This window comes from Balaenoptera borealis (assembly GCF_965194805.1).
Source record: "Balaenoptera borealis genome assembly, chromosome: 13".
Taxonomy (NCBI): domain Eukaryota; kingdom Metazoa; phylum Chordata; class Mammalia; order Artiodactyla; family Balaenopteridae; genus Balaenoptera; species Balaenoptera borealis.
Window position 1 is genome coordinate 23844119 of NC_138870.1, and position 18175 is coordinate 23862293.

At 40.5% G+C, this 18175-nt stretch overlaps 1 protein-coding gene across 12 annotated transcripts in view; it reads left to right on the forward strand.

Moving 5' to 3' along the window:
* Nucleotides 1-18175, forward strand: part of PPFIBP1 (PPFIA binding protein 1) — a 176112-nt gene that overhangs the window by 85502 nt on the left and 72435 nt on the right. For 9 of the 12 annotated variants that reach the window (XM_082352116.1, XM_082352112.1, XM_082352118.1 and 6 more), the window contains exon 3: nt 5057-5232. The exons of the other annotated variants lie outside the window; for them this stretch is intronic. In XM_082352116.1, coding sequence (XP_082208242.1) covers nt 5199-5232 — 34 coding nt within the window. In that variant the 5' untranslated portion in view covers nt 5057-5198. The remainder of the gene's footprint in view (nt 1-5056; nt 5233-18175) is intronic. 12 annotated transcript variants of the gene reach the window in all.

Sequence of the window (18175 nt, forward strand, 5' to 3'; positions counted from 1 at the left end):
TTTATTTTTGGCTGTGTTGGGTCTTCGTTTCTGTGTGAGGGCTTTCTCTAGTTGCGGCAAGTGGGGGCCACTCTTCATCACGGTGTGCGGGCCTCTCACTATCGTGGCCTCTCTTGTTGCGGAGCACAGGCTCCAGACGCGCAGGCTCAGTAGTTGTGGCTCACGGGCCCAGTTGCTCCGCGGCATGTGGGATCTTCCCAGACCAGGGCTCGAACCCGTGCCCCCTCCATTAGCAGGCAGATTCTCAACCACTGCGCCACCAGGGAAGCCCCAGCTAGAATGATTTAATCTGTATTATATTTAACCCAATATATGGAAAATATTTAATTGCACCATATATTAATAAGATTTTTACATTTTTTTTTAAGATTTTTTTTTTCATGTGGAACATTTTTAAAGTCTTTATTGAATTTGTTACAGTATTGCTTCTGTTTTATGTTTTGGTGTTTTGGCCGCAAGGCATGTGGGATTTTAGCTCCCTGACCAGTGACTTAACCCACATCTCCTGCACTGGAAGGCGAAGTCTTAACCACTGGACCACCAGGGAAGTCCCTAGATCTTTTGCATTTTTTTAAACCAAGTCTTTGAAGTCTGGTGTGTATTTTACACCTCGGCACATCTGATCTTGGACCAGCCACATTTCAAGGGCTCAGTAGCACTAGGCAGCACAGCTCAACGTTGTTTTGGTGGTAATTACACGATTGTGTACATTTATCAAAACTCATTGAATTGCGAAAAAATACATGCACCCCGATGTTCATAGCAGCACTGTTTACAATAGCCAAGACATGGAAGCAACCTAAATGTCCATCGACAGATGAATGGGTAAAGAAGATGTGGTATATATATAAAATGAACTATTATTCAGCCATTAAAAAGAATGAAATAATGCCATTTGTAGCAACATGGATGGACCTAGAGATTATCATACTAAGGTGAAGTAAGACAGACAAAGACAAATATCCTATGATATCACTTATATGTTGAATCTCAAAAAATGATACAAAGGAGCTTATTTACAAAACAGAAATAAACTCACAGACACAGAAAACAAACCTATGGTTACTAAAGGGGAAAGGGGGTGAAGGAGGGATAAATTAGGAGTTTGGGATTAATAGATACACACTAATATATATAAAATAGAAAAACAACAGGGTCCTACTGTATAGCACAGGGAACTATATTCAATATTTTTTAATAATGGAAAAGAATCTGAAAACTAATACACATATATATATAACTGAATCAGTTTACTGTACACCTGAAACATTGTAAATCAACTATACTAAAATAAAAAATAAAAATTTAAAAAGTTAATGATTATGAAATTTTTTAAAAAACTCATTGAATTGTATACCTAAAAAGGATGACTTTTGCTTTATTTAAATTATATATCAATTAAAAAATAACATTTTCCTGCTAGCCAGAATGAGCCAATCTAGGTTCCTTCCATGAACATCTATTAAAATTATCCTCTTAAAATGCATCTCAGAAATGGAATTTGGCAATTTTTTGAAAACGAAAGTTATAAAAGCATACATTAGAACCACCCAAGGCTAGTAATTTCTGTAGACTTCAGATGTATATGTATGTGTGTGTGTGTGTGTGTGTCTGTTTTTCCATTACACAGCTCAGTTTAGAAAGGGCTGGTGAAAATTGAATTAATGCAATTTTTCAAAAAGGATTTAGATGTCTTTGACAAAATAAAGATGAAGACAAATTGTTTTGAGAAAGGCCCAGTGCTAATTCTAGGAAAGAGCTTGTCATTTTCTCTTCTGTTTCATGGCTACTTCTCTTGCAATGGTATTAAAAATCACTTCTCTCTTTCTTCTGCTTCTGTTATATAACTTGCTTTGTAGTAACTGTTTTGACAGTGGATCTGTCTGTCTGCAGGCATTTTGGGGGTGTGTTGGGGGGGACAAGGATGGAGCTCATGTACCCACTTGATGGGAGGAGGTTGGTGGGGCAGCTGGTTGTGGGAGAGTAAGTTTAACTTTCATAACTAAAGCCAGGAAATATTTTTGGCTGTGGAAAGATGTGTCACTAATTATAAATAATGTCGTTTGCCTTTTGGCAGCTATTTTGGTATTTTCTTTTTACACCTAAAATTCCATGTTTACATTCTGTTGAAGCTAAGGTGAACATTAACAATTTACAAATGAATACTTCTAACAGAAATAGATGAAAAGGATATCTTCTAAATGGCCCAGGTATCTGGACTGACAATAAAAAGATAAAATTCATTGGGGCTGAAAAGTCAATTCCATAAGTGTAGGCTGGGGAAGACACCCTGATAAGAAATTATCCCACAGTATTTGTAGAGGGCAAAGTGTGATACCATTGTTTTAAAACTTTACAGTCTGCAGAATACATTTAAGATGTAGACCACAGGTTAGGAACAAGATAAGCTCTTGTCATTTTGTTTTATTTTAGTTCAGGTCTTAGTTAAGTGTTTTGTGTTCAAGAAGCAGTTCATCTAAGTTTGTAGTTAACAAGATGAATCTCATCTACAGCAGGGGTGATGGAATTTCAATGTGCATTGAAGATGCAGATCCCTGTCCTCAGAAGTTTCTAGTTTAATAGACTAGAGTTGGGGCTTAGAATCTGTCCTCTCAACATACACTTGCCAGTAGACTCCACCTTGAGAAACACTGATCCAGAAGAGCCGTTTAGATTTGATTGGATTTTCTCTCTATATTAGACACACTATGGTGAATTCACATAAAAGGTAGGATCCCGTTGGGAAGGTGCTAACATAGCTTATAACACAAGGCCGCATTCCACGTGGTCCAGCTGGAATGAAGTGAGGGAGCTCAGAGCGGGAGGGCAGTGCCACCAACAGTTGACTCAAGGATGTGGGTAGGATTCAGGTTAGTGGAGACAAAACTGGGTGTCCAGGCACCTTGAGGGAGATAGTGTGCAACCCAAAAGGGAGATGACATCACCTGGGGAAGGAGCCTTACTTAGATGTTGACTATGATTTTGGAGTGCCAAGGAAATTTTAACAGGAAAAAAGAATTATGAAAATAAGAAAGCAACACGTGAAAGAAACCTGATTGATTCTTGTCAGTGGTCCTTAAACTTGAATGTGCATTAGAATCACCTGGAGGATTTGTTAAAGTATAGGTTGCCGAGGCCCACTCTCGGGGTTTCTGATTTCGTGGGTCTGGGCTGGGGCCTGAGAATTTTCATTTAAGTTCCCAAGTTCTGATGCTGCCTGGGCTGGGAACCACACCCCGAGGCTCACTGCTGTTAATGAATTTGGTGTCTTGATTTATCAAGGATCCACGGATGAGGACTGGAACAAGTCCCGGGGGCAGGATGGAGAAGGAGATGGCCGTCAACATGTTATGTGGCCTAGAATGCCTTCCACATGGGCTGTCTTTCCCCCTTTTTCTTCTGAGATTTCTTTACACTCAGAGCAACTGATCAAACCAAAAATACCCTGGAGGTGGGGTCAGGAATGTGGTCATAGAGAATAATTTGAGAACTATAAACGTACATTCATCATATGCCCAGAGTACTTCCAAAACCCTGATTGAAATTGTATCATATTTGAGGACCAGCATTTACTAGACTATTCACCCACTGCTTCATAGAAATCTCAACTGTAAAACTGAACTCATGACCTTACCCCCTCAAACTTGCTCCTCCTGCAGTGTTCTTTATAAATGGCATCATCCTCTGCCCAGTTTTTTGTGTCATAGGCTGGACATGATCTGGGACATTATTCCTTCTGTCTCACACTTAAGCCTGCATCTAATCATTCACAAAGTCCCATCAATTCCATCTCCCAGTATAGCTTGTCCACTTCACTGTCATCACGTGATCCATCCACCAGTTCTCACCTGGACCTTCCCACACCTTCTCTGGCTCCCTCTGATTCACTATCTACACAGAAGCCAGAGAGATTCTTTTAGAAACACAAATTGTATCAGGTCATCGCTATGCTTAAGACCCTTCAATGTCATCCCTCTGCGTGACATGGCCCCAGCCAGCGTCTCCTCATTTTGAGCCACTCCCCTTTATTCTTTAAACTCCAGTCCCACTGACTGTGTCACTTCCTGAACTGAACATAAAACCACTGCTCTTTGATGAGGTGATTATAGACCTGTATCCCAAGGGTATCCACAGAGAAGGTGAATGTGGCACTGGTCCTTAGAGAGCTTTTGTGCAATTAGAAAATGGTGGCCCTCCAGGGAGACGCGGCACCTGGGCTGGAACAGGCTGGATTTCAGCCTCCACTCACCAGGGCAGGGCATTCTGTACAGGACACAACCTGCACAGCCAGAATGATGACCCTGACTTGAAGATGTCAGTTGGTTCACCTCCAAATTAAAATAGGTCTGCTTGTCCTATTTAGAAGCAGAATATTGGACAACTTCTGGGAATTCCTGATAGCCCAGTGACTTAATAATAATTGTAAATATGAAAAGGCTTTTACCATGGAGCTATAGAAACTGTTCTTTGCGTGACCAGGATAACATGTACATGTCTTTCTAAGCCAGCATGGTTACATCTCTGCTGCCTGATCAGAAGCCTCATCTCATAGTTGAAGATCAGGAGTGATTTACAATCTAGAATGTCGCTATCAGCTTGCGTCTAAGTTTGAAACTGAACATGTAAAGCCCCAAGACTACTGTGGTTTTCCTATGTGGAGGAGGGCCTCCAGTTCATCAGAGAGGCGTGGCATTCTTTCGTACGATGTGTTTGCTCTTGTGAAAATGACTTGAAGTATTTGAGAGCTGGCAGCAGAAGAGATGGGAGGAGACCTAATTCTTGCTGGGCATGAGTCATCTTAATACAAATCTAAAGTGAACGTTTTATTAAGCAGTTTCATTGTTGGTACAGAACTATTCCTCAATCCTAGGTTGCTTTGATGTACATGTTATATATCCACGTGTCCTCTGCCAGGATCCTAGCATAGACCTCTCCCTGAACAAACACTGAAGACATATTACGTATTATGATAATTTTGCTTTTGATTTGGGGGCTGTTTTGTTTCTTGTTTTTAAAGTCAGTGTTGAATATTCAGGGGGTCTTTGTCTTTTTTCAGATGTATGGGAGTGCCTAAATCTTATCTGGGGAGGAGTATAAGAAAGTATGAAAAACAACCATGCATACTTGATACCTTTGTAATTTCAAACGACTAATGGACGGACGCTCCCTGCAGGTCATTGCTGGGTCTCTCAGTAGGAATGGAATTCGAATCTGGGAACAAGCAATCATTTTGTAATTGTTTGTTATGACATTGCAATTGCTGAATATGCTGTATCTAATTGAATTAGTGTATCATGTTCATTACTGGGTCATAAAGGCAGTTGTTGAATGTTGTTACTGAAAAGAGCATAACATGGCCAGCACATCATGGCCTTAGAAAACTCAGTCTTCTATACAGAGCTGTAGCTGGGCTTTTCAGGCCAGCTGAGCTCTAAACTCGGCCTCCTAGGGTGCCCTGTACCTTTGTAATCATGGGTCCTCTTATCCCTGGCGGGCAGTCAATCTGCTGCTGCCACAGCCCAGCATCTCATGCCAGGTCTCACCACTTGTGATAGTTCACTAGGGCTGCCATGACAGAGTACCCCAAACTGGATGACTTAAACAGCAGAAATTTATTCTCACAGTTCTGCAGGCTGAAAGTCCAAAATCAGAGTTTGGCAGGGTTGGAGGCTTCTGAGGAGAGGATCTGTTCCAGGCTTCTCTCCTTGGCTTGTAGATGACCGTCTTCTCCTTGTGTTTTCACATCATCTTCCATCTGTGCACATCTGTCTATCCAAATTTCGCCTTTGTATGAGGATGCCGGTCAGAATGGAATAGGGCCCACCTGAATGATCCCATTTTAACTTCGTTATGTCTGTAAAGACCCCCTCTCTAAATGAGGTCATGTTCTTAGGACTTCAACATATGAATTTGGGGGGAGACACAGTTCAACCCATCCCACCACTTATAGTTGAGCTTCGATACAAATGAGCCTCAGAAATCTAGCTATACTTATTTTGGAATCTTCCTTAAATCACCAAAGAAAGTCTGTAAATTAGCTGAATTTTCACCCTTTTTCGGTACCCAACAGAGCACCTTAGTGTCGGCAGTGTTGCTTCTGCAGTTAACAATGCACTCTCTCATTCATATTCCATGAGTCATTAGGCCAGAAAGTGTTAGGTAAATGAAAATAGATATGAGAGCAGCACCTTTAATAAGGGGGCTTTGGCCATGCCCTTTCCACCCAAGTCCATGACCTGTAAAACATCTAACCCATTCCACGTTCGGAGGATTTAAAATCCTGTAACATGTTGATCTGTAGTGTCTTTTTACTTGACACTTGTTTTGGTTACACCACTCATACACAGCCTTTATTTGCCACATAAGCCTTGTTTAGCTGAGTGGTTTTGACACTCACAGCTCTCCAGTGCTTTGGGCTGACTGTTTATTCCAGGAGTTTACAGCTGAATTTTCTGGCAGGTCATTCTGACACTACCCAGTGATTCCTTTGGGGATGTAGGTTCTTGAGCTGAAGGATGTCTTCCTTTTCTCCTCAGGGCGTTTCCCAGTTTCTGGAAGATGGCGGTATCTGCCAAGCCTCTCCCTCTGTAGACCCCTGGCTCCTGTCACACTTGTATGCCCCTATCTGTATTTTTTAATTTGCTCCTCCCCACGTTCCCAAGCATGTTATATGTTAATGTCACTGGTGTGTACCTTCTTAGGCTTCTGGGCGTTGAGACACAACCTATTTTTCATTTCTCCTAGCCTAGGAGACCAGGATGAATGGGAGCTTTTCTCCTCTCTCTACTAAATGAGTCAGGCTTTGTCTCTTCTCAGGCATATTCTATAATATCAGCAACCTGCTAATAAAACTACCCATCCCTGCAAGAAGCAGAATTTAGGGCCGTTTAGATACTGCATGGCATCATGATCATCTGTATGTCTATGAGCCCGTAGCAATGTGGAAGGAGACCAAGGTCAAAGGCCTTTTCCGACTGTGTCTGAATGGGCCTAGTAATCTTTACTATTAAGATGAAGTGGAATATTATAAAATTTCTACTAAATAAGAAATAAATCTATCAGTAAGGCTATCAACCATCTCAGCTTTCCTTTAAAACATAGATTTCTACCCCAGAAGTTCTGTCTCTGGCTGGTTTCTTTTTATTTACAGAAACTTGAGCTGTTGACTGTCTAAGCAGAGGAAGGCCTGGGACAATTGTGAAGAATCAGAGCTAGATCTGCAACTTATGAAGGGTGACAGAAAGAATTTGAGAGTTGTTTGTTTGTTTTTTGGGTGGGACTTTTAGGTCTAGAAGGTTTTTAACATGTTTATTGGTGGAGTGGAAGGAAACAGATGAATAGAAAAAACAGAAGGTATGAGAGAATGAGGGGGTGAATATGGAAAAGGTTGGGATGGTATCAAGAACACAGTGGAGAGTTTTCCCATGACAGAAGGCTAAGAGCCGGGAACAGGCAAGTAAGTATATACAGAAATTTTAGATAGAGGAGAGTTCCCTGGGATTCTCAGTAAGGTAGGGTATGACGTAATCTACTGAGATTAAGGGTGGGCAGGAACAGGAATAGATTAGGGGAGAGTTTAGTAGGAATTTTTAGAGACAGCCATTATGAGGAATGTGATAGGGAGGGAAATAACGATGAATAAAAGGATTGTTGAGTAACATTAGGTGCCCATTCGAGATTAGATAGCAGGCATTTGAAGTGGAGCCAACCCAGCTTCCTCTAGCAGTGCTCGGTACAACGAAATCAAGACACAGCAAGGAGTTTCATAAGGAGAAATACATTTGTAATGCTGTATTACTATTTGACAGAAGGCAGGACTTGAAGGCATCCTGAGATTAAGATAATTCCAAGACATTCAATACACATGGTATAAACAGCAAAAATGTAAAAAGTATACTTTTACATAGTAAAAAAGTATAGTTTCATACTTATACAAATATATAAATGCTATATATGTATTTTTATTTTTATCAATATATTATGTAAAAATAGTATATTTTGATGAGTACATAGTAAAAAAGTATATTTTTTATGTTTGTACAAGTATATTATTCCTTTGCCTTGTTTTTTTTTTTGGCTGTGCTGCACAGCATGTGGGATCTTCATTCCCCGACCAGGGGTCGAACCTGCGCCTCCCGTATTGAAGGCGGATTCTTAACCACTGGACCACCAGGGAAGTCCCCTTTTGCCTTGTTTTTAAGCTCAAGCAAACACTACGTTAAGTAGAATGTGTACCTCAATCACTTAGACTATCCAAGTTTGGGGTTGCCACTTGAAAATAAGACTGATGCTGAAGTTGGCTAGGGAAAAGGTATGTCTCTGGCAGGTAGGCTCACCTAACCAGGTCCATGAGATGGACTTTATTGGAAAGGAAGGGTAGAAATTGGGGATGGTCACTTGAATGAAAGTTCCTCAGTGCCTAGAATATTTACTGGCATATGGTGGGTGAATGATAAATATCCTCTGAATAAACATGTATATGTGTGTACGAATGAATGTATGGATTAGCCATGTCATTTTGAAGCACTAGTCCTACCAGATAAAGTATGGAAAATCCTGATTAAATTGGTTATTGGTAGCCCAACACTAGGCATTCAACATATAGCTATGGTGAAAGCAAGCTTTCAAATTCCTGTTAAGACAATTGAACATATTTTACTTGCTCCACTTTTCTTCTCTGTCTCCCCCATTCCCTTTCTCCTGAAAGCTGTGGGTTGCCAGAACGTTTATTAAAATGAAAACAAAAATCTAAGTTGATGATCTAAGACATAAAAGAGCCAAACAAGTCCATTAGTGTACTGTTCTTTAACATGCAATACTCTATAGCACATTTGGTGGTGATTAATGAATAATTTTGTGTTGAATGGATACAAGCAAATGGTTATTCATCTGTTCATCAAACCTGTACTGAGTATATGTCCTGAGCTAAGCTTGGTATAGAAATCATTAAGAGCAGGGCCTTAATTCTTTAAAAAGCTTAGTCTGGTAGAGACAACATTCCATGGACCTAGTCAAGTGAGCCCACCTGCCAGAGACATCCCTTTTCTTTAGCTAAATATAGCGTCTAGTAGAGATAACCAATGGTTCCATATGGTACCTGGTAACAGAGGTTAAAAAAAAAAGTGCTATGGGAGTACTTGATGCTGTGGTTGTGGATTTTCCGTGGGTAGTCTGCCATGACATACAGCTTTCATGTACAAGATACAGGTGCTTCATTAGGCTTTAGCGTAAAGGATGGTGGGGATGACTCTCAGTGGATGATAATTTTACAGTTCTTCTTGCTTCCTTCCTTTGGTGGGTGGAAGGAGTGCTTGTCATGCTTGGGTTGGGAGTGGACGGTTGGTCGCCTCAGTAAATGGCCACTCCATCTTTCTATTGATTAGGCCACGGGCTGGAGTCCTTTCTTTTTCCTAAACACTGTATCAAATTCTGTTAGCTTTTCCATCAAAATATAGACAAGGTGATAGGAACGTTGATATCTTGTTAGGGAGTGTGTTACATAGGTATGTGCGTTCGTCAGAACTCATCAAACCATATAGTTAAGCCCTGTGCATTTCACTCTATGTAAATTCCCCTTCTCAGTCTCCCTCTCCCCACCTGGGCCTCAAATACCAAATACATGAAACTCTCCTTCCTCAGGGCCTTTGCACTGGTTATTGTTGCTACCTGGAAGTTCTTCCTGTATAGTCACATGATTTTCTCTCTCACCTTTTTTCAGGGCTTTGTTCAATGTCATTTTATCAGTGGGGCCTTCACTGATTATCATATTAAAACGGTAACTCCCTGCTATTCCCTTTTTGCACAAAGAGCCAGCAGAATGTACAATTAAGATCATGGGCTCTGGTTTCAAATCCATTTTCTAGAGCTGTATGACTCAGGTGCCCTTTCTGTGCCTCGGTTTTATCACCTAATATCATGTCAATAGGGTTACTGTGAAGATTTAATGAATTAATACATGAAAAGAACTTAAAACAGTGCCTGATACATAGTAAGCTAATGTTATCTTTATTCCCTTTCCCTGCTTTGTTTTTCCTAAATTATTTCTCACCATCTGATTTACTATATATTTAAAATATTTATTTGTTTATGGTTTCTTGCCATTAGAATGTATGCTTCATCAGAGCAACAACTTCTTATTTACTTTTTTTCCTTTTCCATTTTCTTTCTTTTTCTTTACTGCTATACCCTCATCACTTAGAATAGTGCCCGATATGTTATAGGTTCTCAGTAAATATTGTTCAATCAATGGGAAAATGAGCAAATCGGAAAGGGTTTGGGGCAGAGGTTGGCAAACTTTTCCTGCAAAGGGCCAGATAGTAAATATTTGAGGCTTTGTGGTTGTAACTGTTCAAATCTGCTGCTGTAGCATGAAAGCTGCTTAGATGATTACATAAACAAATGAGTGTGACTGTGTTCCAGTGAAACTTTATTTACAAAAACAGGCAGCGGGCCAGATTTGGCTTATGGGCTGTAGTTTGCCAACCCTTGGGTTGGGAAATAAATTTTGGCCTTGCTTTCCTGATTCTCATTATCCTTCCCTTGAGCACATCTCCCACGGCAGCAATTAGTGCTAGTCACACAGACCTGAAATAGTAATAACTTGAAAAGCATTATATTACTTATTATTACTTGGCTCAGTCCTCATTAACTGTACAAAGTTTCCATATGTCTTTTAATATCTTAATAGTGAAAAACAATGTTAAGAATATATTTTGTACTTTCAACTGTATAATTTCAGGGGTCTGGTTTTCATTCTTTTTTTCTGCAACAGCTGAAGACATATCTGTACTGCTGATTATGGCCAGAGGCATGTATGCTATAAAAGAAAAAAAATGTTGACATTCCACTTACTGTACAGCCAAGAGTGTAACTGACACTCAGTTGAAATAGAAACCAATAGAAATTACCTACTAGACAAATAGTTTAGTCTTTAAAATTATTCTAGTCTTATTTCTGTACAAAACTCTTCCCTAGCCCACAATTTTTACCACTCTTCCCAGTCAGTGTGGTATGCTGGTAATATTCTTCCATTTTAAAATACAGTGTGCTTTGGGCCATGGTGTGTGAATGACAAACTATGAAATTTTAGTGCAAAATATAATAGCTTTTATTGCTGTATTAAAACAGAGAAGATCAGAAATTATACATGCTTTGCTGCTGCGATGCATTGTAGTTAGACATGTAAGTAGTTCCTTACAGGTATACATTTGAGATATTGCAAGTTCAGTTCCAGACCACTGCATTAAAGCAGATATTGAAAAAAAGGTGAGTCACAGGAATTTTTTGGTTTCCCAGTGCATATAAGAGTTATGTTTACACTATGGTATAGTGTAGTAGACAATAGTCTGTCAAGTGTGCAATAGTATTATGTCTTAAAAAAACCAATGTACATACCTTCATTAAAAAACACTTTGTTGCTAAAAAATGCTGTCATCTGAGCCTTCAGGGAGTCGTAATGTTTGTACTGGTGGAGGCTCGTGCCTCAGTGAGATGCTGGTGGCCGCTGACTGATCAGGGCGGTGATTGCTGAAGGCTGGGCGGCCGTGGCAGTTTCTGAAAATAAGACAGCAATGAAGTTTGCCACATCAATGGTCTCTTCCTTTCCTAAGTGATTTCTCTGTAGCATGCAATGCTGTTTGATAGCATTTTACCCACAGTAGAACTTTTTTTTGAAACTGGAGTTAATTCTCCCAAACGCTGCCACCGCTTTGTCAACTCAGGTTATGTAATATTCTGAATTCTTTGTTGTCATTTCAACAATCTTCACAACATCTTCACCAGGAGCAGATTCCATCTCAAGAAGCCACTTATTTGCTCATCCATAAGAAGCAACTCCTCATCCCTTCAAGTTTTCTCATGAGATTGCAGCAACTCGGTCACATCTTCAGGCTCCACTCCTAATTCTGGTTCTCTTGCTGTTTCCACCACATCTGCAATTACATCCTCCACTGAAGTCCTGAATCCCTCAAAGTCATCCAGGAGGGTTGAAATCAAATTCTTCCAAACTCCTCTGAATGTTGACATTTTGATCTCTTTCCACGAATCACAAATGTTCTTAATGGCATCTTGAATGGTGAATATTTTCCGGAAGGTTTTCAATTTAATTTGCCCAGATCCACCAGAGGAATCACTATCTATGGCAGGTATAGCCTTATGAAATGTATTTCTTAAATAATAAGACTTGAAAGTCAAAATGACTCCTTGATCCATGGGCTGCAGAATGGATGCTGTGTTAGCAGACATGAAAGCAACATTAATCTCATTAATGTTGTACATCATTGTACATCTCCGTCGGAGTTCTTGGGTGACCAGGTGCACTGTCAATGAACAGTAATATTTCAAAAGGAATCTTTTTTTCTGAGCAGTAGATCTCAAGAGTGAGCTTAGAATATTCAGTAAACTATGCCATATGTAGATGTGCTGTCACAGACTTTGTTGTTTCATTGATAGAGCCCAGGCAGAGTTGATATTAGCATGATTCTGACGGACCCTAGGATTTTCAGAATGGTAGATGGACATTAGCTTCCGCTTAAAGTCACCAACTGCTTTAGCACCTAAAAAGAAAGTCAGTCTGTTATTTGAAGCTTTGAAGCCAGGCATTGACTTCTTCTCTCTAGCTATGGAAGTTGTATATGGCATCTTTTTCTAATAGAAAGCTCTTTCATCTACATTGAAAATCTGTTGTTTCGTGTAGCCACTTTCATGAATTACCTGAGCTAGGTCTTCTGGATAACTTGCTGCAGCTTCTACATCAGCACTTGCTGCTTCACCTTGCACTGTTATGTTATAGAGAGGGCTTCTTTCCTTCAACCTCCGCGAACTTCAAACTGAAATTCTGCAGCTTCCTCACCTCTCTCAGCCTTCATAGAACTGAAGAGAGTTAGGGCCTTGCTCTGGATTAGGCTTTGGCTTAAGGGAATCTTGTGGCTGGTTTGATCTTCTATCCAGACCACTGCAACTTTCTCCATATCAGCAATAAGGCTGTTTCACTTTCTTATCATCATGTGTTCACTGGAGTAGCACTTTTAATTTCCTTTAGGAAGTTTTCCTTTGCATTCGCAACTTGGCTAACTGTTTGGCACAAGAGACCTAGCTTTCAGCCTACCTCCGCTTTCAACATGCCTTCCTCACTGAGCTCATTTCTAGCTTTTGATTTAAAGTGATAGATGTGCAACTCTTCTTGTCATGAATACTTAGAGGTCACTGTAGGGTTATTAACTGGCCTGATTCCAATATTGTTGTGTCTCAGGAAATAGGGAGGCCCAAGGAGGAGAGAGAGACGGGGGAAAGGCCAGTCAGTGGAGCAATCAGAACACGCACAACATTTATCAATTAAGTTCTCCATCTTATACGGATGCTGTTCATGGTGCCCCACAGCAATTGCAGTAGTAACATCAGAGATCACTGATCACAGATCACCATAACAAATATAACGATAATTAGAAAAGTTTTGAAATATTGCTAGAATTACCAAAATGTTACACAGAAACATGAAGTGAGCAAATGCCGTTGGAAAGATGGTGCTGATAGACTTGCTCGACACTGGGGTGCCACAAACCTTCAATTTGTAAAAAAAAAAAAAAATACAAAGCTACTGCTATCTGTGAAGCACAGTAAAGTGAAGCAAATTAAAACGAGGTATGCCTATGTGTGACTGCCACTGATGTTAATTTAATACAAATGCTTTTTGTTTCACTTCTCCTGAATTTAGCCATATATCATCACTGTCAGTGCTAACACTTTTCTACTTTCCATTTAATTATTTTCATCATTTGACATGTATGGAAAGAGAATAAACCTGAACTGTACTCCCCACTTGTTGGGGTTCTCTTGCGTATGTGTCACCCCTTCTGTCTGTGCTCCGTGGCTGCAGTTCCCAATTAAAGTACCATGTACACACCTATTCCCCAGAACCCCACCCAGTGTGTCCTCCAGAGCAGTGCTTCTCCAACCATCTCTGGTGAAGGACTAGGGTTTTTGTTTTTTTTGTTTTTTTTTTCTTATTCCAATCCATCATGGATTCTTTTTTGTAAAATTCAATTTTAAAATAATAGGGTTTGGCAGCAAAATTATCATGTAATTGGATATCACAGCAAGGTCAAGTTGCTATAAAATTTCCTGAATACTTATGCTCAGTTTCTATACTTATCTCATAGTAGACCAATAACAGTTGGTGAACTAGCACCAGTTCATAGACCATGTTTTAAATAGCACCACTTTAGAGAAAGAAGTAATTTTCAGATGTTTTTGACCCAGTGTAAGATACACTTTCTTACATCATGATGCAGTACATATGCATGCATGTCCCTACAGACACACACGCGCGCGTGCACACGTGTGCGCTGAAACCACTGGAATGTCAGCTCCATAAAGGCAGAGTGACTTGTCTTTTTTGCTTGTCTTTTCCACTGTTCTGTCTCCAGGACCTGGCACATGGTAGGCCTTCAGTCAGTATTTGTTGCAGGCAGGTATATACATAAAACCACATCAAAAGTTTCACAAAATAATACTTTTATTTCTTGTGAGACGTTCTGATGTCTTCTATTTTATTAAAATAAATGTTGATTATAGTCTACTAAACTTTTTCACTACCTTTTAATCTTAGGGGTTTATAACATACTCCTTTAGAGGGTGCTTATATATAGGCACCTTGCCCATTCCTTCCCTTTCAGAGCTTTGTGGAGCTGTTACCCAGCCCTGCCCTCCTTAAGGGTGCAATTCTGGGTCTCACATATCCCAGAACTGCTTATCTCTTAGCCAACGAAGACTAGATTGGTAGACCTGGGTGGGAAAATAGGAGAGAGATGAGTCTTCAGGTTATAAGACCTAAAAAGAAGAGGTTAGAGTAGGTTAGAAAAATCAGAAGTTGAAACCTGCTCAGTTCCCCTGATACTTCTCCATCGTATCGAGAACTAAGTTTGCAAACTCACAGGAGTAATAACATCATTCCAGAGTAGCACAATGAATTTGGTTTACCTGCCTCTTGAAGAGCATGAAAATTCATTTTATGAGATTGTAGCTAGCAAGGGTGATAGCAGTGATCAAATTTATCTTAGGGCTTCCCTGGTGGCGCAGTGGTTGAGAGTCTGCCTGCCAATGCGGGGGACACGGGTTCGAGCCCTGGTCTGGGAGGATCCCACATGCCGCGGAGCAACTGGGCCCGTGAGCCACAATTGCTGAGCCTGTGCGTCTGGAGCCTGTGCTTTGCAACGAGAGGTTGCGATAGTGAGAGGCCCGCGCACCGCGATGAGGCGTGGCCCCCGCCTGCCGCAACTGGAGAAAGCCCTCGCACAGAAACGAAGACCCAACACAGCCATAAATAAATAAATAAATAAATAAATAAAATAAATAAATAATTTAAAAAAAAATTTATCTTAAAAGTTAAGGTGAGAAGATAGGTTTCTGGCCTGTGCAGCTAAGAGGAAGCTCACACTATTTGCCAAAACAGGGAGTATAGGAGCAAGAATAGTTATGACATGACAGTGTGCATGTTTGAGGAGCTCCCGGGGCATATGCATTTGTGCTGCAAGCATTTGATGTCCACCACATGAGACACTGGGGATGCAGAGATCAGAAATACAGTCTCTATTACCAAGGAGCTCACAGCACAGTCAAGGAGACAGATACTGTGAAATTAGGGGTCTCATGAAGTCATACCCAGGATGCTCCGGGAGGGCCCAAGGGTGCCTGAGCTGTCTTGAAAGTGTGTGTATGGATGGAAAGGGTGCCTGAGCTGTCTTGAAAGTATGTGTCCCCGGGCTTAGAAGGGGCAGTGCAAGGAGAGAAGTGACAACACAGAGGTAAGAGAGCAGGGTGTGTTCAGAGAAGGGTATGCTGTGCAGTGTGAGAGGCAGGCGGGGGTGGGTGTCCTGGAGGTGGTGTATAGTTTGGACTAGAAGCATATGCGATAGGTGGTCCTGGTCAAAGTTGGTGGTCCTAGTCAGGGCATAATAGCTGTTTGATAAATACCTGTTGAATGAGTGAGAGGCATACTTGGGTTTTGGACTGAAATCTTACTTCTTGAGTGACCTTGGGCAAATCCATAATTTCGTGCAGTCATCATAATAGCTAATAATAGTAGGTAGAGGGAAATGGGCCATCGTTTCCGTTTATCGCTAGATCTTCAGACTTACTGACATTTAATACACATCAGTTTTTCAAATAGCAGCAACATCCTTTTATTCAAGAAGTGAAAGATCTTGGCTTATTGTAATGAACTTTTAAAATCAACTCCCTTCTTGTTATCATTCCTACATAACAATAGCATAGAGCCAGAAGGTTCCTTTCCTTTTATTTTGCCCTATTTTCCTTGCTGCTTCATTTATTTGAATATTTAATCATGTTTTGTGGTTCTTCATTTTTGTGAGCAGGAGAAGTAACTCTTTCTAATACACAGTCATTAATATGCCCTCTTTTATGCTCTGCCTTACATCTCTCTGTGAGAGGCTCTTCCATTTTCTGAGCGTATGTTTTTGTTTATGCAGGTGGTTAAAATAACAAGTGCTTTCTTATTTGGTTTGTAAATATTTGGTGAGTCCTTGGTATGCTTGAGGTTATGATAGAAAAATAAAATATTTAAGCCAATTATATCAGGGTCAAGGGTGTTTGAAAATCCTATTGTCTGAAGATATGGATGAAGAAGTTTAAATATTTTATTATGGAAAATCTCAAATGTATAAAAATGTAGACAGAATAGTATAGTGTTACCCTATGTACTTATCACTCATCTCAACAATTATCAAATCATGGCTAATCTTGTTTCATCTATATCTTTACTCTTATTCCCTTCTCCTTTATTATTTTAAAGCAAATTCCAGATGTCATACCATTTCATCCATTAATATTTGCTCCTCTCTATTATTACATAAGCATTAAAATAATTCCTTAATATTGTCAAATACATGGTGTTCAAATTTCCAGTTATATCATCAATATTATACTTATTTTTACAGCTTGACAAACTTTTTACATGTGTGTTGTAACATTAGATGTCACCCCTGCTGCCAACATCCCCACTCTTTTCAACACTTCCCCTGCCCCCTCGACCCCCATGTCTTACCATGTTGCCCTTTTCAAGTGATTCTGAATTAATTTTCTAGGGATGTTAGAGAAGACTGCAGGTGAAAGGATTTGGGCTAATACAGTGTGGAGGAGGAAATACGTGATGACAGATACATAGCAGAGAACCAGAAAACAAGGAGGATTGCATAAGAATCTTAAGAAGTTCCAGACATAATGACTGAGTAGTTGAAGTTTAAAGGGAGATATTTTTTCAGGTTAAAACCTGAACTGCTTCTTCAGAGCTGTTATTTTTAGATCAAAAGTAGAAGCAGGAGCTGGGGAGAAGAGCTGTGCCCTTGTTTACCTTGGTAGCCAGTTCTCAACTCCTCTGGGTGGGGCTCGCTGTCCCGAGGGGAAAGAGGGCCTCTTGTGCTCTAGCACAGTGACCGAGCGCATGTCAGAATCACGTGGCAGCTCATGCAAACCCTGCCTCTAGACTTTCTGACTCAGTAGATCTTGGCCCAAGGATTTACATCTGAGCCAGCTCACAGGGGATGCCGAGGCCGCTGTGGGATCAAGCCCCACACCTTGAGAACCACTCCACAGTCCTTCCTACTCCAATTTTCAAGACGTTGCTTTGCCGAGATTGTGTTGCTGCCTACATGGGAAGTCATCTCGCAATGATTGACATCCCTAGTGAGCATCTTGGGGGAAAAAATTGGTGAGAGATCTGTGGGTAATTTATATGAAACTGTATTGTTTTCATAATGACCAAGTAATAACTTGGTGCTCCACCAGCCTAGCTGAACGTGTGTAAACATTCTTTCACTGAAGGGATTTCTCCTTTTAAGTGTCTTAGTATCCATCTGTGGGCGTGGAATTCGAAGTTCTCTTTCAAACTTAAAACATTTTACCTAAGGAAAGCTGAGAAAGTTAGGACAAATGTCATTCTCACCAAAGTTTAGAAACAGACTTTCTAATTTTCTTACAACCAACCTCCCTTCCTTCCTTCCTTCCTTCCTTCCTTCCTTCCTTCCTTCCTTCCTTCCTTTCCTTCCTTCCTTTCCTTCCTTCCTCCCTCCCTCCCTCCCTCCCTCCCTTCCTTCCTTCCTTCCTTCCTTCCTTCCTTCCTTCCTTCCTTTCCTTCCCTTCCTTCCAGAGAGACTGGGCAGCT